Source organism: Thrips palmi, unplaced genomic scaffold (genome assembly GCF_012932325.1).
Source record: "Thrips palmi isolate BJ-2018 unplaced genomic scaffold, TpBJ-2018v1 HiC_scaffold_1, whole genome shotgun sequence".
Classification (NCBI taxonomy): Eukaryota; Metazoa; Arthropoda; class Insecta; order Thysanoptera; family Thripidae; genus Thrips; species Thrips palmi.
Window position 1 is genome coordinate 4,542,496 of NW_023144620.1, and position 21,244 is coordinate 4,563,739.

The 21,244-nt window shown below is 54.5% G+C and overlaps 3 protein-coding genes and 1 non-coding gene across 7 annotated transcripts in view; 2 read left to right on the forward strand and 2 right to left on the reverse strand.

The window, feature by feature from the left end:
- Positions 1 to 2,106, reverse strand: part of LOC117643290 — a 17,757-nt gene extending 15,651 nt beyond the window's left edge. The window contains exon 1 of the mRNA XM_034382100.1: positions 1,721 to 2,106. Within this exon, the coding sequence (XP_034237991.1) occupies positions 1,721 to 1,764 (44 nt within the window). The 5' untranslated portion in view covers positions 1,765 to 2,106. The remainder of the gene's footprint in view (positions 1 to 1,720) is intronic.
- LOC117642610 (T-box transcription factor T) lies at positions 1,457 to 15,502 on the forward strand. Of its 4 annotated transcripts, XM_034380937.1 has the most exons (10): positions 1,457 to 1,478; positions 2,077 to 2,129; positions 9,868 to 10,032; positions 13,026 to 13,121; positions 13,211 to 13,379; positions 13,471 to 13,605; positions 13,690 to 13,870; positions 13,955 to 14,230; positions 14,355 to 14,669; positions 14,865 to 15,502. In XM_034380937.1, the coding sequence occupies exons 3-10, from the start codon at positions 9,869 to 9,871 to the stop codon at positions 15,095 to 15,097; spliced, it is 1,569 nt and encodes a 522-aa protein (XP_034236828.1). In that variant the 5' UTR covers positions 1,457 to 1,478; positions 2,077 to 2,129; position 9,868; the 3' UTR covers positions 15,098 to 15,502. The 4 variants fall into 4 exon arrangements, with proteins under 4 accessions (XP_034236828.1, XP_034236820.1, XP_034236848.1 ...); XM_034380929.1 differs by lacking the exons at positions 1,457 to 1,478; positions 2,077 to 2,129 and adding an exon at positions 8,009 to 8,344; XM_034380957.1 differs by lacking the exons at positions 1,457 to 1,478; positions 2,077 to 2,129; positions 9,868 to 10,032 and adding an exon at positions 11,545 to 11,699.
- Positions 15,503 to 15,663: 161 nt separating this feature from the next.
- LOC117642621 (CCHC-type zinc finger protein CG3800-like) lies at positions 15,664 to 19,991 on the reverse strand. The gene is made up of 2 exons (XM_034380972.1): positions 19,780 to 19,991; positions 15,664 to 16,721 (listed from the first exon to the last, which is right to left on the reverse strand). Exons 1-2 carry the CDS (start codon positions 19,853 to 19,855, stop codon positions 16,360 to 16,362), a joined length of 438 nt encoding a protein of 145 aa, XP_034236863.1. The 5' UTR covers positions 19,856 to 19,991; the 3' UTR covers positions 15,664 to 16,359.
- Positions 19,992 to 20,699: 708 nt separating this feature from the next.
- On the forward strand, positions 20,700 to 20,806 carry LOC117645274. The gene has a single exon (XR_004587720.1). It is a non-coding gene; the product is annotated as a U6 spliceosomal RNA (small nuclear RNA).
- Positions 20,807 to 21,244: the final 438 nt, after the last annotated feature.

Sequence of the window (21,244 nt, forward strand, 5' to 3'; positions counted from 1 at the left end):
CCTTCCTGTCTTCCACTCGGGGGGTCGCCCCCTTCACCACCGCGGCCGCCCCCGGCCTCAGCCTCCCCACAACGGCCACCCTCTCGGTCGCAGGAGCAGGGCCAGCAGGGCCAGCAGGGCGGGCTGTTTGTGAGTTGTCGCGCGGACGCCGCGGACACCGAGAGGCCCGCGGTGGCGGTGGCGGGCCGTGGCACTGCGGCTGTGCCTGGCTGTGCCTGGCTGTGCCTGGCTGTGCCGGCCTGTTGGCCCTGCCGTCGTTTAGCCAAAGCCGGCTAATGGGAGCAGGGCAGGGCGCTGCAGAACGGACAGGTACGGCCAGGTCCGCCTCTCTCGCACCCCGACGGCACGTCCACTAGTGCGAGAGAGACAGAGCGACGAAAGCGCAGTTCGGAATCAGCCTGCTGGCCGGCCGCCCCCGCCGCGTCGGCCGCGTCCCGTGGAGGGCAAGCGGCGAGCTGACGGCGTAGCGCAGTGGAGGTACCGGCCGCCAGACCGTCCAACGAGACGAGGAACACCTAGGTACACCCGGGTACACCTGCACAGCGACCACAGCGCACCAGCGCGCCGCGTCAGTGCCCCCGCCGCCCCTCCGCCCCTACCCCAGATGGACTTGTACTCGCGGCTGTGACCGTGGCTGCGGAGGCCAGAGCGAGGCCACCCTACACGGCCACAGGCCGGGGAAAAAGACTGGGTGGGAAAGCAGGCTAGCATTGGTCAATCAACCAACAATCGCAGCTTTTCACGGCGCAAGCTAGCTTCAAAATAAATGTAAAAACATCGGATTAATAAACCGGTCGTATCCGCCACCCTCGTGGTTCGGTTGGTTCGTTGTGTGCTCTGTGGGCTCTGCGCCGGCCGCCCACCTGAACTAAGCCAGGCCGGCCAGGTCACCTCCACCATGCATGTCCTGATGTGCATCCTTCATTAGCACTGCGCAGCACGGCGTGGCGCGGCACGGCGCGGCACGGCGCGGCACGGCACGGCACGGTTCCGGGAACGGCCAATGCGGCGCCCTTTGCCCGCCCTTTGGCTTTGGCCTGGGAGCCCTTCGTGCCAAAGGTAGCCGGAGGCTCGATTCTCGATTCCGAGAGAAAGGTAGGAGGGCGGTCGACGGCGTCCTCTCGGGGTGCCCGCCGGCGGCCCCGGACGGACGGACCCACCGGTCGCACCTGACACCTGCAGGGGAGTCCTCCCCCACCCCTTTGTTTTCCCTCCCACACCCTTAGTCAGCAGTTCAACAACTCTTTGGCTGGTTTCAAAAGTTGGAGTGGAAAAAAAGGCTGCCCAAAATAAAACAACCAAAAGTTTTTGAAGTCACTGCAGGGGACAAAATTTAGGATATCTTGTGGTGAACATAATTTATGACGAGGAATTTGGGGTGGCAGAACTGGCAAGCACAGAATGCGCATGACAGAGCAAGGAAAAATACTTCCACTGCGAATTCCAAGGACTCCGCAGCCTGGCACGTTCTACGTCAGGTGAGCCCATTCTAAACTGGAAATGGAAATACCATCAGAAAATTTGTACCAGCATAATGGAAACCTTTGAATGCCTCACTTTGAAAGACAATCTTCTATAAGCTTCAAGAAATTAGGAACAAGTAACTCATGGACCCCTGTTTGCAACGCAGCACAGCCTGCTTCCACTTGTCCCCACTCTCACCCACCATAAAAGCAACAATTTCATGCCAGATGAAATAAATTTCGTACATTTTTCTTACCTGAACATTTGAACAACGTGCTGGAACAGTCCTGTAATATCCATGGGATGAGTCTGTTCTATGTGAACATCCAGATTTGGTTAGGAAACTCTTAGCCCCCTTCCTTGTTGGTCCAAGCACGGCTAAGTTTCGTCAAAATTGGATGGCATGCTATAGCGAAATCACGGATTCAACACTTGAATGTCGGAAAGTCCTCGTCAAAAATAAAAACTGAACTCTTGGAAGTTTTGCTCCAAGCTTGAAAACTTAAAACCAATACAGCGAGGCTTTCGCAAGCCGCAAGCGGCAAGTTTGTCTGCTGTGTGTCGTGTGTCACCGTCACGTGTTTCCTTATTCGCAGATCTGTTTGTTTTCAGAAAGACTATACGCAGGGCCACCAATCTCACTCCTGAAGCAGTCCTGAAGTAAAGTAAGTAGCCGGTACATCGAGTACTGCAGGGGTGTTACCGTTGTTACAACGGTGTTACTTCCCACAAAAAAGAAGAAAAAAAATACGACTGACTCACACGCACACTCGCGCGACACAACGGTGGAGGGGTGAAGCGCTGCGTTGGACTAGCATCTTACTTTGACTTGGCACCCCTCGACTACATTTTGCACCTCGTTACCTCCGTGAGATATTTGTCACTCTCCGCAGCCATCATTTTCTCGCATCATAACGAGACTCTATTGTCTCGTTTAGACTGCACTCGCCACGGCACGCGTCGCCCGAAAAAAAGAAAAGAAAAGTTGGAAACAGTCAAAGAAGCTGATAAAAAAATTTCAAAACTGAAAAACATTGAAATATTTCTCTTTAATCTTATAAAATTGCTGGTCTTTTTTAAATTAATGATGGCCATCCCCTCGGGCGTGGGCCTCAGCCAGCGTCCCCCTCTCCCTCCTCGTCCTCCCCGCCGCGCCCCTCTCTTTGCCGATACAGGTACCGCCACCGCCGCGGCACCGCCACACCGCATCCTTCACCGGCGGACAGACCGCTCACAATAAAAATTATAATTTTATGGCGCCAATAGTCTACCAGTTGCATCGGGTACCTCTCCACTTTTGTAATGCCCTCTTTCAAAAACTCTACTATAAAATGTGTCTTGCGTCCCCATTTTTGGTCCCGCGTTCCCCATCCGACGGAAGGACACTCCGGAGCGCCAACGGCGGCGGCTTCGACTTCCGGCGAAACCAACGGTCACTCGCGAGCTTGATCGGCGGATTTTCTTCCGAGTATTTTTGTTTTGCGAGTGCTGCTGCCGCCACTCAAGAGCGAAGCTACAAAGAGTCAAGATGTGCACGCGACAGGACGCCATAAGCTGCCCCGTTTTAGCTGCAAGCTGCTTCGCGTCGCGGCGCCGGTCGCGTCCCGGTGGCGGTGAGGCGGTCGGCGTTACGCGGACGAAGGCAGCCTTCGCCTTCGCCTTCGCCGCCTTCGCCTTTCGCGTCGTTCGTTACGTCGATCGGCGCCGCGACGCACCGCGGTCGGCGGCTCGGCGGCTCGGCCACCGGCGACAGACGCAGACGAGTATGACAAATTTGAATAACCAGTGACACTTTACTCTATGTCGGAAAAAGCGTGGCCTCGCTCGCTATCGCCCAGACTGTTGGCCCGCGTCGCCGCGCAGAGTGCGCCACAGTGCTCGCTGGGCTCGGCGTCGCCCCCGCCCGGGCTGCTGCATAGCGCATAGTTTCGAGGCCGGCGGGACTCCGGGACACAGAGCGGCACAGTTTTACTTTCCCACGGCTGCCTTCGACCAGCAGCCCCTCGCTGACCGACAGCGACGACGCCAGGCAGGCTTTGCAGTGAGGTGGTTTACAGCACGGAGCAGCGCCGACGACGGGACGACGGGGCCCTCGGGCGGCACGGCCACGGCGCGGCCCTCCAGGGCGTGGCGCGGCGTGGCGGAGCGTTTACCTGGTGAGCGGCGTGCTGCAGTGTGCTGCAGTCGCTTGGGTCCTTGGAGTAGGTCGCCTTCGCCTGCCTTCGCCGGTACAGTTGAGTAATAAATCGTGAAAAACTTTGTGCACCTTGAGCCGCCGAAGAGAAGCCGCCACCCACCCCACCTGCCGCGCGAAGCACTTGCCCGTCGAATCGCACCGGATCTCGCCCCGCTTGTTGTGGCCGCCGAGGTGGCCGTCGACGCCCCCGACCAGCGCGTGACCCACTTGCGGGCGACGGGAGGGAAGTCGCCCGCGCCGGCCCCACGCACGGCCAGCACGGCCTCCCAACGGATAGCGCCCTTATGCGGGAGGCCCGCCGCGCCGCCATAAACAAATCCGACGACAGCGCGGGAAAAAACATTCGGCAGAAAAACGGGGATATACATAAAGGATGCAAATGAAGGCGAGAGCAGCTCGGCGGGGAGAAGCTGCACGCACACATTGGGATTCGGATTCGAGCACATTGAGACCCTGAACCGCAATCCCGTGCGACGCGTCATCGCGTCGTTGATTGGATGGCACACAAAGTGTAGCGGACTAAAACCACTGCAACATAACGCAAGGACACACACGGGGTGTGCCAGACTGACAGTTCGACAGACAGACTGACACACAGACGGACGGCCAGTCAGACAGACAGACAGACAGACAGACAGACGGACGAATGGAAATACAGACGCACGGGCCTACGGGCCGTCACAGCCGTCGCGTCAGGAAGCCCGGCGTGGTGGGGGCCCCGGGCCCCGGGGTGCTAAGTGATTGCGACAACTGAACACAGCCGTACGCGAGGGCAGAGCGCGGCGTGGAGCGGCGTGGCGCGGAGTATCATCGCATAGCACGGCGTATCATAACGCGACACGCATCTCTGCAAGGTTTCGAACGGAAAGAACACTCCTATCCGCGCGCGGTGAGGCCCAAACGCTCTCAACTAATGATTGCTTTTTATTTGTGCGGTTTAAAACAAAAGTTCAAAAAAAAACGTTAACGCTAACGCTAACGTGAAAGCAGATGATACTTAAGACAATGTTTATTGAAATGTATGAATGTGACATTTTGTCAATTTCTTTCAAAGAGTAAACATTTGGAACTCTTTTTTTGACAAATTTCTTACAAATGGTAATTCATGAAAATGCCAATTTTAGTATAACTTTTGAATATCCTAACGTGCAATTGTTTTGTGTTAAACATGTTCGCAATGACGGTGGGACACTCATGTCCGATACCACTTGTGTTGGGTATCATTTCGTTGTTTCAACGCGAGGATGCACAATTTGGTGGCTAATCACATAAATACTCAATACCCGTAAAAGTTGTGTTCGGTACTAGGCCAAGGCGCCTTGCGGCACGCGGCGTGTCAGCCACATCTCCAAGCGGGGCCGGCCGGCCGGCGCGCCACCCGAACCCGACCTCAAGATAGATAAGCAAGAGTGGTGCACACAGCCGACTGCCGGCGCGCCGCTTCTCGAGAGGGGCAGGGGTTCGAGGGGGCACTGCACTATGCGTTCTACGCACTCAAGGTTCAAGTGGGTGTGTGTGTGGACAGTTGCGGGGTGTGGCGGGGCGCGGCGGGACGTGGCGTCTCGGCAGAGGAAGAGGCGCGGGGGGCAGCTGCGCGATGCGTAGCAGCGTCTCGTGACGAGAGGAAGGGGAGCGGCACCGCGCAACGTGAGGGAGGCACTTCATGAGTACTAGATAGCTGGGTTTATACGCCCGAGGTTATACGCCGCGCGCGCAACCTGAGCCCCCGCAGGCGCCCCGATTCATGGTGCGGCGCGCGGTGCGGCGCGGCGCGGTGCGGCAGACTGCGGGCCCTCCGCTCATAATCTTCTAGGCAGGCCAGCCAGCCGCTGCCTTGCCAGCGAGGCGCTCGGCCTCTTCTAGGCTTGCTAGTCAGGCAACGAGGCAACTGCTGCCTGGCTAGCCGGAAACTCGGTACTCTCTGCACGAGAGTACAAGCACGCTGATACGTGAACGTATCATCTGCTAAAAATATCAAAAAACGCTGTCAGTATTATTTAAAGCTGCCTCTGGTCCGGTTTTGGAAACGGCCAGTCTAAGACGAGGCGGCCTGCCCGGCCCTGCCCTCCCTCGTCCCCCTGAGACTGAAGACGGCGGCGGCGGGCGCTAGAGGGCGCTAGCGCCGAGCGTCAGCGTGTTTGAGCCTTCGTTAGCGTTGGATGCGGCGATGCGGCGATGCGGCTCTTAGCGCCCGTTCAAGTTGTTATTAGTATCAATAATGTCGGCACCTGGAGCACCTCATCACAATCAACTCCTCGGAGGCGAGGACGAGCGGCGACCGCATCACTGCCCCGCATTCGGCCGTCGCTCACCGCCGACAGGAGTATCTCATGGTTGATTAGGACTTCCAGCGTGTCGACTTTGCGTGGCGAGGCTTTCTGCGTGCGCGTCGCGGCAGCAAAATTTTAAAACAAACCGCAGGATCACGCGGGAACGAGGAGTCTCTGGGGTCACATTGGCCGCGCCAGGTCGCGACTCCCAACATTTCCGAATATAACTTGGCCAAATACCCTCATGCAAGCCCAGCACAGTTTAGCGTGGGTATGACGTCACACGTGGACTCGTGTTCTGAGTCCAGGATATACGTTCAAGTCCCCGGCCGCGGCGAGACCGGCCAGACGCCGTGTTTGCAGTCGGCACATTTGAGCGCCGGACTGGTCCGCGCTGGCCGCAGGAAAACTGGCCAGTGCACACAGAATCGGCCAACGGCCATAAAACCGCGAAAGAGGAAAATCGGGCGCCTAGCGTCGGCTAGCACCAGAGACGAGCATCACCTCGCCTCGGAGCCCCAAAGCACGTCACCGCAGCGGGTGGGCGGGGCCCTTGGCGCGGCCAGCAGCGGCGCGGCCAATGGCGGCGCCCCCTTCCCCGGCCGGCCAGCCAATGGCAGCGCCGCACTCGCGCGCGCCAGCCGCACCGGCCCGGCCGCCCGATTTGACTCGCATCGGCTCTGCGACCCAAACAACAGGAAATGCAGAAGGAGAGGACTTTCGAAAGCCACTGATTTGAGAGCAGTTTGTTAGTCCTGCCGCCCGGCAGTGCGCAGTCTTTAGACAACTGCCCCTGGTGCATGTTAACTTCGTCTTTTGTTGTTGTTTTGTAAAAGCCATTTCCGATTTTGCCAAAGAAGATGAGCGTGTTCGGCATGGTGCAAAAAAATAAATTGCAGTCCAAAATTCCAAATAGACACACCAACTCCTGAATTGCTCGTTCAAAATCAGTGGGGAATTCATCCCTGCACCCTTCTTGAATACGATACAACTCATCGGGGGGGGGGGGTAGAAGACAAGGAGAAGCTGTTCGGACCGTATGATCGAAGCGTGTGAGCGCCCCTTTGCCTTGCCTCGCTGTGAGTGTGTGTGTGTGTGTGTGTGTGTGAGAGAGAGAGAGAGAGAGAGAGAGAGAGAGAGAGAGAGAGAGAGAGAGAGAGCGTGTCCGCTGGACGTTGTACACGTCCGTGTGTGTTTATGCTCGTAATTAAGTCGTCCCACTGTTGGCCGCTGCCTTTGAAGCTCGCCGCCCCAGCAGTCCGCCCTGCCGCTGGCCCTGCAGGCTCCAGGAGTCCAGGAGCGGCTCCAGTAGGACACAGTCCGGACGCAGTGGGCTCCACAGGGCCTTCTGACTGTGGGGATCCGGACCGTGCAGTGATCCTGCAGGGCGCGTGGGGGAGATGGCAGGATGAGGGTGTTGTGCAGCTCCTTCGAGACGGGCGGACAGCTCACCGACGATGTGAGTCACAAGTTGCAAGGCCTCCCTGGCGCCATGCCGCCATGCCGACGACCCATGCAGACGACGGCCCGGCCGGCCAGCCTCTCCAACAGTAAACACTGAGCCGCTTGGGAGCCTTCTCGGAAAAATCTCGCTGTTTGATCTTCGAGGCAGCCTAGAATAGTCATAAACGTCACCGAAATTTGTGTTCAGAGCGGCGTGGCGCCCGAACCGAACTGCGACTCCTACACGTGGAGGACGTCCGGAGTGTTGTCAACAACCAGCTACTGGCCATTACTGGGCAGTGCGGTGGCAACTACACTGGACAAATGAAGCGATAAGGCGACTAAGTGCTTTCAGGCGGACTGAGGCCGGCGCGCCGGGCCAAGATGGCGGCGTGCGTGGCGGCGGCGGCGGCGGCGGTCCGCGGGGCGCTTCTGGGCGCCGCGACGCCATGGCCGTCAGGGCGTCCCGGGTCCCGGGGCGTCCGGGGGAGGGGAGCACACCGTGGCGGGGTGGGGTGGGCCTCGACTGCCCCGAGCGGCCGGCAGCGCCGCAGCCCAGTCCTCTGAGTCCTCTCGGTTCCCAGTCCGCCTCCCTCCGCCGCCGCAGTCGCACCGCGCAGACCGTGCACCGGGACGAGCACGCCGACGCCACCCCCGCACGCCGCGCACGCCGCCTGGCCGCGTGTAGGAATGTCGCGAGTGCTGCCACAGGATTAACCAGTGTTTGTGTGTGTGTGTGAGTGAGAGAGTGCGTCGCAGAGCCAAGGATACCCCCGCAGTGCGCCCCAGCCCCTCGTGGGGCCCCCTGCGCCCCTGCGCCCCCTCGCCGTCCACGCGGCGCCCCTTCTTGTCCACGGTCCGGAGGCCGCCGGCCCCGCCACCCCACGGCCACGCTGACGGCGGTGGACGGCATCCTGCTGCCCGTCCTGGGCCTCCCCTTCCCGACGGTGGCGTCCCTCGACTACTCCAGGTGAGCCCTCGCCAGCCCGCACAGCCCGCCGGCACTCTCGGTGGCTCCCGGCAGATCAGGGCAGAAGAAAGACCTGCTGGAATATTTGGTCCGTTGCGTGCGGCAATGTTTGATACTTTTATTTTTAAATCATATCAAAATGACAGTAGTATACGCACCCCATACCGCGGCGTCGTCCCACGGATCGGAAGGGCAAAGCGAAAGAGCGGCGGCGGCCTGACTGTGCCATGCAAATGAAGCCGATTTCTGCCAAACCGGGGAGGCAAAAACGTGTGCAGACGCACGCGCCTTGATTGGAAGAAGAAGACGCGCTCGTGCGCTCGGGTTCGGGTCGTCGCGGTGCGTCGCGGCGCGTCGCGGTGGGGGTGAAGGTTTACGGTGGGCATGATCTTTGGCGCGGCCGGGCGCTTCGTAATTCACACCTGCAATCGTACCAAGGTGTATGTACATCGTGCATCGTACGCGCGGGGGCCATGACCGAGATCGACCGACATGCAGCGCGCCGCGTGCCACTGGAACAGGAACCAAGCTGAACAACAATTTGTTGCTGTTGTTATTGTTGTTTTTTTTCTTAAAGTTCATTAGTGTCAAAAGTACGAAAAGGTCCATTCCGACTTTCCACGTTTATTATTTAAAGCGAAATGTCAGTGAACCGAGATTCGACCCGTTGGAACGTCGGCGCCGCCGACAAGTAGTGTTGGTTCTCGGCGGTCTTGACAGTGGGGTGGCTCCATTCATCGCGCGGCGCTATCAGGTGCGATTGCCGTTCCCCAACGCGCAAACAGGCAGATCTGCAGACCGATTCCGAGACGGGGCGGCTCACGAGTGCGAGAGAGACAGGGCGACGGAATCGGTCTGCCGCGCGCCCCGCAGGCTGGAGGCTCCAGCGTGCCGCCACACTGCGAAGAACAAGCCGGGAGGGTGACATCCGGGCTGCGCGCTGCGCGGGACGGCACGCTTTGTTGTGAATATTAGATCAAAACTGGCGCACCTGCCGCGCACACCTGTAATTTACCATCTCCGCCCTTTTTAGTTGTAGTTGGGTTTTTTTTTGCGCGGAGCTGGAATACTAAATGCCGCCCGTAGCCGCGGCCGATGCGGCCGACATCAAAGCGGCCCACCCACTGCAGGCAAGCTGGAGGCCGCGCTGCGCCGCTCAATGGGCCTTACCTGGCGGGGGCGGCGCTACCTCCACCGCTACCCCCACCCCCAGGCCGCCCCCGCCGCCCCCGCCGCCCCCGCGGCCCTTCCCGGCGGCTCCCTGTGCCGGCCATAAAGGAGATGACGCACTCCGGAGGCCGGGGCCGCAGCGGCGCGCGCCGGTGTCTCCGGGCTTGAATTATTTTCAGCCTTTTTTCGTCGGCTTATTAGGCCAGTCGTATCTCGAACTGCGTCGCGGCGGGCATGGGTTCAAACCCTCCGCCTGATTTTTTTCTCATCCGCTGAACTTTTTATGGGGGAAGACAGACTTGCGCGAGTTTGGTGGCGCCTTTTTTTCAGTGTGAACCGATATTGGTCCGCAGGATGGCGCAGTCCCACATCCTGTCCGCCATGGAGTCCGAGCTGTCGGCGGGGCGGGGCAAGGCGGACCCCACGGAGCGCGACCTGCAGGTGTCCCTGGACGACCGGGACCTGTGGGTGCGCTTCCAGAGCCTCACCAACGAGATGATCGTCACCAAGAACGGCAGGTGGGTCCTAGTGTGTTAGTTGTAGTGTATCGCACCGTCCCGGTTTCCCGCCCAAACAGCGCGCGCTGCGTCCGCGGCGTCCGCACGGTGAGAGGGGGGAGGGGCCCCTCGGTATAAAAATGCCGTGTTTGTAGAAAACATATTCCGTGAGGAGGCCCGAGTGCGCTGGGCTGGTTGGTCCGGCTGGCTTGCTCCTCCGGACGCTGCGGCGTCTGCTGGAGGCGGCTGGAGGCAGGGCTCCAGGCTCCAGGCGGTCCGTGTTGACTCGTCTGCCTCCTGGAATGTCCCCCTCGCATGGCCGCCCGGCCGCCCTGTTGGTCTGCCAGTGTGCCAGACTGCCGCGGCACCGACATGGTCTCGGACTGCGACTCGCCTGCGACGGCCACCTCAACCAATGGCCATCTCGCAGGCAATGACACACGTAGGCAACGGCAGAAAGGGAGTGGGAGGGGCCGGAGGGGACACTGGCATAACAGGCAACCGGCAGGGTCACGGGAAAAGGTGACAGGAACAGCGGAGGGGGCTAGTGTTTGCCGTGGCACCACGGGGCACCCGTTACATCTCAACTCCAGCGCGCTCCAGCGTCCGTGCCCTCTGCCGACAGCCGGACCGACTTTTATGAGACGTGTCTATACCCCGGCCAGGTTAACCTGTCACGTTTATACTCCGTCGGCGTGTCCCCCCTCCCCCCTCCTGCTGCTTCTTCTTCTCTAAACTCTCTTTATGGCAGCCATCCTGCCCAGGACGGCCGGCCCACCTCGAGAGGACGGCGGCGACGGTGTTCCTCCGAGTCCGCCTTTGAGTCTTTGAGTCCCCGCCGCACGTGCCTCAATGTATGCCACGGAAACACGTTTCGAAACGCCAGCCCCGTGTCCCGACGACGCGAGGCTCGACAACAATACTCACCCCCTAGAAATTCAATGAGCTGTTTGCTTGTCGCTGTGAGGAGCCTTTTGATCGCCCTGGGCTTCGGCGAGTGGAGCCCCTTCGCGCGAGGGTGCTGCATCCCGGTGCGCGCGCGTGTGCCCGCGCGGCCTACTCCGCAGGCGCTCCACCGCGCCACCGCTCCCGCGTGCAAGTCTCCACCGGGCGGGGCGGCCAATCAGGGCGCTCCCTTTCGGCGGCAAGTTCGAAGGCGCACCGCTGATGCAGTGTGATCGCGACCCCCACCCGCGTCGTCGGCGTGCTCGACATTCACGGCCGCCTCGTCCGAGCTGGGGCGTTTGGCGGAGTCAGTCTGATGAGAAAGAACAACACTCGGCGGGCGTTTTCGAGAGCAGCCGACGGCGCGGTCAGGCGCGCAGTACGGCGCTACCGGCCGCACGCTCCGAACAATGGCTCTCGCGGCTCCGTCTCTCTCGCTCCCCTCGGGGCCGCGGGACCAGTGCGAGGGAGACGCCGACGGGTGCACTGTTCGGAATCAGCCAGCAGGGCGGCACGGCGGCACGCGACGCAGTGAGCTGACAGATTTAGCGCGGCCGTGTCAGTCAACAGCGCCATCTACCGGCAGAACACACGAATGATCGCCACGACGCGTCTCTGTTTTCTGTTTGGGCATTGTGCGTGCGTGTGTGTGTGCGTGTGCCGGTGCGCGGTGCACTCGCGGCTCTTTTAACAAGCTGTTTGACGCGCCCAGCCGCACAGCGCCGCGTTGCTGCATTCACAGTGTGGGTAACTTGAGCACGCTTCGTGCGATTGGCTCGCTTTGCTTACACTGCTGCCAACCCAACCGAACCGCGCAGTTCTGTCACACAATGTCGCCAACCTGAGCAGCGGAGGCAGTCTTCTTTGCCGTGTGCACGGAGTGAGGAGGCTTTGCCTGTGCATCCGTGATGCTCCGAGCATGAGATTTTCGGAGCCGCGCGCGTGTGTACAGAGATGGCTGCGGTGTTATGGTGGAGACGGGGACGGGGGACGGGCGATGCCAGCGCCCCCTCCCCCGTCCTCCTCACCGGTTGGTCCGTGAGCACACAAGACTTTTTCTCCGGCCTGTCCGTGCGTCTTGTTGAAGGCCCGTCCGTCTCCCTTGGACGGCCGGCTGATTCCAAACAGCGTCATTTCGTCGCCGTCTCTGTCGCACTCGTCGCACGCCTCGGGGGATGCGAGAGAGACAGAGCGACGAAGCGACCCTATTCGGAATCGCTCGGCTGTGTGTGTGGACTTCTCGGACGACAATCCGACAAACCGCGATGGGAGGGCTCCGCGGCGCCGCGGGCATGCCGACGTCCACGGTGCCACGAACCTGCCCCCCCCCTCTTTTCTCCGTCACCCCACGCCTCGCCGCCCCGCCCCTCCGCATGCGTTTAACGCTTGTATAGCTTGCGTGTTCTCACCGCCTGGCCAATTGCATCGCACACCACCGTAAATAATAACTGGGCTACGTGCCGTAGTACGCGTGCGCGCGCGGCTAGTTGTGAATGGCGCGTCCATTCATTCGATGCGGCGAAAAGCGAAAGGCTTCCGAAAAGGCCAGACAGGCAAACGCGGCTGCCTGGCCGAGCGGAGCGGGTAGGGAAGCGAATGGTCGGAAACTGAACACCCGATACTTGTTTTGAGGGGCGTAACTCTTTTCCCACCCTGAGGCTCTGCTGGAATGCGGCGGCAGTACAGTGCTGTCGCTGGGGCGCAGGGCCGCGCAGGCCGCTCTCGGTGCCTGCAGTACAAAACGCCGCGCCGACGGCCTATGAGAACCTTGCGCGGCGGCAGTTCCCAAACGGAAACCGTGCCGACGGCCCCAGGCAGCCTGCCCACGGCCCACCGCCGCAAGGCATACATTGATCCCAGTGCATACCGCGGCACAGCGTGTCACACAAACCCCACCATTCACCGCCCAGCCCACCCGCCCCACTTCCCGCGGACAGACACGGCGGTTGCTGATCCTTGCAAGCCTCGCCAAAGACACTCGACAAAACTTGTTCAAAAAAAAATTAATTGATTTTTTCATTTCCAAACGGCAAAAAAAAATATAATGATGCTTTACCTCCATTTTTCAGACGGATGTTCCCGGTGGTCAAGGTCTCCGTTTCCGGCCTGGATGCGACGGCCATGTACTCGGTTCTCCTGGAGTTCGTTCAGATTGAACAGCACAGGTAGGTGACGCTAGCGAAGAATGAAAATGAACGCAGAAAAGTTTGGACGTTTCATAGAAAATGGCTGACGGAATGCATGGGCAACGCAGGTGGAAGTACGTGAACGGCGAGTGGGTCCCCGGCGGCAAGGCGGAGGCGCCGCCCCCCAACCCCATCTACATCCACCCCGAGTCGCCCAACTTCGGCGCGCACTGGATGAAGGAGCCGGTCAGCTTCGCCAAAGTCAAACTCACCAACAAGACCAACGGCAACGGCCAGGTACGCAACGGGAAACGCTCGGTTTTTCCAACTTGGATTTGGGCAGCGCTCGTCTGCGCCGTGGTCTAACCCTGTTCCTCGTGCCCTCCAGATCATGCTCAACTCGCTGCACAAGTACGAGCCCCGGGTCCACCTCGTCAAGGTGGGCACGGACCAGCGCCGAGTGCTCACCTACCCCTTCCCCGAGACGCAGTTCGTGGCGGTCACGGCCTACCAGAACGAGGAGGTGAGCCCAGCGCAGCCCAGCGCTCTTTGTTTGAACATCCCTCTCTTGAGTGCGAATTTTAACCGTGTTTTGTTTGCCGCACAGGTGACGTCACTAAAAATCAAGTACAACCCGTTCGCGAAGGCCTTCCTGGACGCCAAGGAGCGGCCCGAGGGCATCTACCAGCGCGACTACGTGAGCACGAGCATCCCCAGCAGCCTGCCCAGCAGTCTGCCCAGCAGCATCACGCCGCCGACGCACACCTCGCAGTCCACCTACCCCCAGTGTGAGTCGGGCTGCCTGCCCTCCCCGGTGTCCCGGCGGTGTGCTTTGCCAGTTCGCTACAGCCGCCTCGATGTCCATGTTACAGACACCAGCTCGTGGCTCCTCCCCCAGAGCGGCGCCTACCCCTCCGAGAGGTACACGTCGCCGAGCTCCCCCGCGGCGGCGCTGCGGTCGCACCGGACCTCGCCGTACCCGTCGCTGGGCCACCAGTCCAGCCCGTCGCACGAGCACCACGCCGTCCACAGCGCCCACCCTTCCCACCCGCAGCAGACGGAGAGCAGCCAGACGGGCCACCAGTCCCACCACGTCCTCATCAAGGACTCGCCCATCCACTCGCCCACCCCTTCGCCCGCGCTCACCGGTAAGTGGCACGGCGTGGCACGGCGTAGCCCCGCCTCCGCGGGCAGCGCATGCGCCGACGATACCCCGCGCCCGGTTCAGCGCGGAGTAGTGCCGTCTTGCTAACATTGCGATTCGCCCTCCAGGCTACACGGACAGCGGCGTGTACGGCTCGCCCTACAGCTGGCACAGCTGGAGCGCGTCGCCGCCGCCCCCAACCACGGCGCAGGCCGTGCTGCCCGTGCCGTCGTCGTCGTCCAGGTCGACGCCCCCCACCGCGGACGGCAACGGGTCGCCGCCGCTGGGGCAGCCCCTGTCCGTGCAGCCGTCGCCCACCTCGGTGCAGACGCTGCAGCCGCTGTCGTCCCTGTCGCACGCCTCCGTCATCACCTGCCAGCCGGCCAGCTGCTCGCCCACGGGCTACCCCACCTGGCAGCACCTGTCTCCCACGCACAGCACAGGTCAGTGGAAGTCCGCGCAGCTTGGCCGCGCGCTGGTTCACCCTCTCGCCACGTCAGTTGGGCTGCCTACCCGCCCGGCGCCTCCCCGCAGTGTCGGTTGGGTTGCCTACCGCCACGGCGCTCGCATGCTAGGCGTTTTCTTTTGCGGCATTAACTTGAAACTGAAGGTGCAATGCATTGTTGTCTTATTTGCAGAGCTTCAGTACCTGCAGTACCCAGTGCAGTCGGAGTACATTCCCCTCTTTCCCCCGGACTACCAACAAATGTCCCTCCAGCCCACGTACCACTACCATCCAGGACTCACGGATGAGAAAGGGGACGAAAACCACAACAGTGAAACTCACCAGGGGGAGTCACATCACCACCAGACATCCCCTCCCCGGACTGACTGCTGGGGAAAGTCATCTCCTTCACATTCAGCAATTTAGGTGTATATTTGGTAAAGAATACTTTAAAGGCAATGTTTTCAGCTGAGACTGATGTGTCAGATCCTAATAATTTTTGGACAGTAAAAAAAACGAACTTCTTTTGTACATAAATATTTTCAAACTCCCTTTTACTTTTCTTTGGGTAAATTCCAATTTTGGTGCCAAAGTGACTAAGGACTTTTGAATAATAGATAATTAGTGAAAATATTGTTGTCCAGCAGAAACTGAATGTTCAGCAATAGATTTTAGTCATGATCTCTTTCTGTTTTAAGTACTGAAAGTGGCATACCCATAATGTACATGTGTAAATTATTTAACTTTACTTCACTCAGTAAACCAAATAGTTTGTTGCATTGATTGTGCCATCATGGCAATTGTAAATATAATAAAATGGTAATGATAAGAGATATTTATTTGAATTCTGTTGTCATCCTCATTTGCTTGCCTAGCATAAGCATAAATGAATTTCAAGCCAAGCACACAATTCAGATTTGATTGTTGTGAATGATGAGTGCAGTTGACAAGTCTTTGTGTATGAATATTCAAGGTTCAAGAGCCAACAAAAATTTAATGTTTTCATCATCTTTATTCCTCATCTACAGAGGCTTTTAATATCAGCCTTTTAAATAAAGCTTTAATAAAGTTCCATCATCGCACCCATACCCGCACAGACAAAGCCAAACATTCTTGTCCAACAAGATGTATGGTAATAACAGTTCAAAAATTTTATTTTCATTCATTAAAAAAAAGAAGATAAAATTTACAAAATTTGAAGCTAGAAAAATTATAAAAGAAATAATCTGGCCACTCCAAAACAGTTGGAAGGAGTCACAGTGACAAGGAGCAGAAACAGCAATTTGGTTAATCAGTCTATTGCATGTTGACCTTCGTCTTTCAGCATTACACTGGGAAGATGCTGCAATCCTATGCAGTCAGAAAAACCTTTATTTTCCCCTTCTCACTCTCAGCACTATCACAATGAAGTTTTAAAAACGAAACAAATCTAACAAGCCGCCACTCAGCTATTTAAGCCCTTATGTCTCCCAAATATAACATAACTTATAAGAAATGTGAAAAAATAAATGCATAGTTCTTCCAACAGCTTATCCAACTCGCCCGCCAATAACACTCCTTCCCGTCAAATAACACCACAAAAAAATTGACACAGCGTCTACATAAAAAACATTAGATGATGCAGATGCTAATAGAGTATAAGGACATTAAGTTGAAACATACAACGTGTATTGCCCTAAGGGTTGTCTTCAACGGCGATCACGGTCGTCACTTCCAGTGCAGTCACGGCTGATGTGGCCAGTTTTTCCACACGAGAAGCACTTCTTCATCGAGCCCTCGGGGCAGTCGCGGGCAATGTGCCCAGTGCGATTGCAGTTGTAGCAAGATGGATCATTCGGACTCTGGGCGCAATCACGAGAGATGTGACCAACACCGTTGCATCTGTAGCAACGATCTTGCTCCTCCTTGCACTCTCGCGCAAAGTGCCCGAATCGGTTGCACTTGTAGCACTTCTCGCGGCCTCGCCCATAGCCATCATCATCGCGAGAGCCACCTCTGCCAAAGCTTCTACTTCCTCCATAGCCTCCTCTATATCCACCTCCTCCTCCACCTAGGTACCACACAGATCACACGACACTGTCAATTTCACATTCATTATTTCACAACAAAAGTCCTGGGAGGCACACCACTGCTCCACAATTCAAGGTAACTTCCACTACGTCTCTAAAAGCAGGCCTCTGTTATCTTGTGGACAGATGTGAGGCATGCAACATGAAATTTAAAATGTACTCATATATTTAGAGGAAAAGAAAATGCAAAATTAATTATGTCAACCACTTAAAATTCAGTAAGATTGACACAAAAAAACAAGGATGAATCAATCAAGAAAAATAGTTTTTGTGACTTTTCATCTGTCCAAAATTTAAAATTATGAAAGGCTTAAGTAATTGTCAAAAAAATGAAACAAATTGGAAGCCCCTAGTCTTGGGGTGTAAGTAGGAGCACTCCAGCAAAAATTAAAAATTAAGAGATAATGAAAACGTAATTGAAAGCATGCAGAGAGTATTGAGTAAACATGATTTAAAAATTTCACACTTTGAATCAATTTTGTAACTTGGTTAGCATATTTGAAATGCATAACCTAGATTAAGAAAATTTTGTTGGTCTTTTTTTCCAGAAACTGAAATGAATCTTTTTGAAATTAATTTGTTCTTTATGAATCCTGGAAAAAGTGCATTGCCACTAAAATTATTGTGCAAAAATAATTCAGAAGGCACATAAAACTCACCACAACCTCTTTATTTTTCAATTATATTTTGTTTAAGAATCAAATGCTAAGGACATTTTGGTTAAATTTGTGAGTCCTGTTGAAAGCCATCTTTAACTTTAGCAAAATATTGTACTTCACGATCCGTTGCCAAGCCACACCTCAAGTAAAATCCTTTCCACACCATCCTCCATATCTTTATGCAATCAGAGTTCTCATATCATACCCTTTCAGTTAGGACTCGACTTCAGACTCCAATGTATTCAATCCTCCAGTGCTCCACTGACGCACATCTAACACCACACGCATCACTATCAACAGAGTGCCTTCGTTCCACAAACCACACATTTTCTCCTCCAACTTTTGCCATTTCTTGAGCTACGCCCAGAGTTGCCTTTGACAGTTGCAGTTAGGTTATGACTTGAAAAAAAAAATTCACTGATGAAACGTGTATCTTGTTTGTTCTCTAAAAAATCCAGGTGCATTTATAAAAAGAATTATGATTTATGGTATGAATTATTCAGCTTGAAAACAAAGATTTGTAATGTACATCATAACTTAAATGCACTGATATCAAAAGAAAGAGACCAAGCCAAGACAAGAATGAACGCCATTATTCCCGCTACAATAGACAAAACTTCCTGAATATGAATCAAAATTTTCTTTTAAATCTTGAAGATAAATTACTGTAACTCCAAAACCCAAACATGCCACCTCAAACTTCAACAAGACAGATTCATGTTCATTTGCAATCAGCAGAATTCACGAATTGAATCTTAGAACCATAGAACCAAACCATAAACACTCAAACAAAATCCAGTGTTTGCACTTATGACTCTTGGTTCCATTGATAACAATTCCAGTGACTTCGTTGCCCAAAAGAAAGCTTGAATCCAACTCAGCTCCGTAAAGGGACAGACAGCATTAAAGTTAACACGCACCAGCCTTGCCCATCACCGTAAGTGGTACAAATCTGCTAGTTATATTCCATTCAGTACTACAGTTATAAAGGAATAAATCTGCAGCATTGACCACTGAACAGAAATGATTCAGAGGAGCTCAAAAACAAAACAAGAAAGTTTTGATCACCTCCCATCTACACAAATACTGGCAACAAGATACATGTGCTCTCAACTAGCCTCCAACAATAAGATTCTGATTGCCATAGATTTTTATTTTGAACAATAATTAAAACTAGATAGAATTTTTAAATGGTTTGTCAACATATAAATAATAAGTGTAGCAAAAAATAAAATCAAAATATATGCAAAAGATATTGTACAAAAAAAAGTAAATTACCTACAAAATCAGGGGCTCTTAAAAATATTAACCATGCAACATGAACAACTTAAGAATTGAAGCTATAAGCCAATCTTCTAAATTATAAAGTAATGCTACCAGGAAGAAATTAATGGTTCCTATCATTGTTATTTATAATTTTTCATTTGAGAGACATGCAGACTGGCACGAGGTTGTACAATGCAATTTATCTGAAGCAATAGCATAGGTAAGACAGCATATACAGAAGCAAATGAGTACACTCATGCAAGTGAACCAAGTTTCTATCCAGGTTTTTCATCAGAAGGCAGGATAATTTTGATCATGCATCAAACAGGAAGCGTAGGTGCCTTTGGCCTTTATATAAAGGAAATAAAGCATGATATTCATGTCAAAGACACACAAGGTTATAAAGTGCAAGGCATACAATTAAAACATAAACCACCCTAAAAGTATCACAAGTTAATCACCACCAGGCAACAAGCCATAACATAAAATACAAGAATGTACTGACACCGTATCCATTACGCTTTCCCCAAGATCAACTCTGTTTTTAGCCTTATGACCAAGGTTGGGCCATAAATTATGACACTCAGTGAGGAAGTATCGCATGTGGAATTCATTTGGAGTTTATCAAGGCGTTCAGTCCTATTGTTCTTTCAGTGTTTCAAGAGTCTTTCATAAATGAACGCATTTTTCAAAAATGGAGTGATGCTTCAATGACACCTTGTATGCAGTACAAAATATATGGAATAGGAGGTCAGAATATGCATTGGCCGCGTCATCGGTTGCACCGAAAGAAGGTAAACATTTACTATCAGAAAGTAATAAGCTTGTAAAAAAATTGAAGTACAGCATTCACTGAAACATACGTTTTTACATATGTCATCATAACTCTTTAGTCCTCTTTGTTGTGGAAGAATAACAGAGGCTGGCAAAAGCAAACATGGTAGTTAAATGAAAAATTAAAGGATTCATACTCAAAGAGCTCAAAACCTACACATTTAAAAGTGTTCTAGACGTAAGAGGATGTTTGATTTGGCCTTAAGGGCTTAAAGGAGAGCAGGAATGTTATGACTAACTTAACACGATATGGCGGCTGTGCCTTAACGTGAAAACATACCTCCTCCTCCGTTCTGGGGGCATTCCCGGGCGAAGTGCCCCATCTCGTTGCAGCGGTAACAAACGGAAGAGCTCATTTTGAAAGGGTGGAGCCTTTCGAGCGGATTGAATGCGACCTCTTGGAAGTAAAGGATTGACACCCCGTCAGAACGGCGCAGAACGCTTTCGCCTCCTCGGCTAGGGATGGGATGGCGTCGTCTGGGTTCGTTGCCCTTTGCCCCCTTCACTCACCTTCCTCCTACTTTCCTTCTTTTCTTGCAGACCGACAAAACGACACGACAACATGCAGCAAAAAGGAACCGTGCAGAGGCCCGTAAGTGAACCGAAATAGCAATTAACGCAAACGTTTCAATTGAAATATTTTTTTGGGGGATAATAAGAAGTTGTTATTCCTGGGGAGACGAATATCCAGAAAGGCATTTGTTGCCTTGGGTTGGCAATATGTCTGACAAATGAAGGCGCGCATTCCAAGCGGTGCGTCAAGGAAGAGTCCCATTTGACGAGCACGTACGAGGGAGATTTAAGTTTTAAACCCAAAGCCATTTTAAAACTCGCAATTCTAATTAAACGACACTCCGTGTTGCTCCAAAGCCCGTTCTGATCAGCAGAATGGTTTGTACGCATCACCCAATGTGCGCGCTACGCTCAAGCTTCACCGACTCGCCACCAGATGGCGCGGAGGAAGCTTCATTGCGCGAGACGTCAAACTTTAACACGATACAGTTAATTGTAAATAGATTATTAACGAACGCGTTGGCAATCAAACGAGAGAATGAGCGTTTTGCAATCGATTGATACCAAACATTTGCGGCACAACCACTCCCTGAAACGACCGCACTGGAGCAAACCTCGAGCTTATCCGCTAACGTTATCATAGTGCAGACTGGAGGTATATATTGCCTAGTCGCCACGGCTGTCCTCGTACTCGCTTCGGCGGTACATATACTAAAATTGGAACGATACAGAGAAGATTAGCATGGCCCCTGCGCAAGGATGACACGCAAAATCGTGAAGCGTTCCACATTTTTTGGCAATACGTACCCGGAATCTTTTCCTCACTACACATAGTAGCCATGTCTATTTCTGTGGTCCTGACTGATGACGCCTTTTCTCCAGTACGAACGGAATTTGAGAGAGGCACGAAGACGCCATTGGACCGTTGAATGGTTAGTCCAGCTACACACCCACCCTAAAACGTAACCCTAACGTAAAATGAGTGTCTCGTTTAGCGCCGGCTTGAGGGCTGCATCGCAGAACAGCCGCGCCGGACGTGTGGCCGGCCTTCCGGGCGCTCCCCGTCCAAGAGCCCGAGAAGGGATCCTTGCCCAAGAAACAGGCCCAGTCAAGTCGAAGTCCCAAAGTGATTTAGCATAAAATACGCACAATGCGAAAGGGGGCGGGGGATCTGTCACCGCAAAGCAGCAAGCAGCTGCAGTGGCGTGCATGTGGCGAAGGGTTCTTTCTCA

Coding starts and splice junctions, on each gene's coding strand:
- LOC117642610 (XM_034380937.1), top strand. CDS start 9,869: ATGGCGCAGTCCCACATCCTGTCCGCCATGGAGTCCGAGCTGTCGGCG. Junction 13,122..13,210: donor GTTCAGATTGAACAGCACAG/GTAGGTGACGCT, acceptor TGGGCAACGCAG/GTGGAAGTACGTGAACGGCG. Junction 14,231..14,354: donor CCCTTCGCCCGCGCTCACCG/GTAAGTGGCACG, acceptor TTCGCCCTCCAG/GCTACACGGACAGCGGCGTG.
- LOC117642621 (XM_034380972.1), bottom strand. CDS start 19,855: ATGAGCTCTTCCGTTTGTTACCGCTGCAACGAGATGGGGCACTTCGCC. Junction 16,722..19,779: donor CCCCCAGAACGGAGGAGGAG/GTATGTTTTCAC, acceptor TGTGGTACCTAG/GTGGAGGAGGAGGTGGATAT.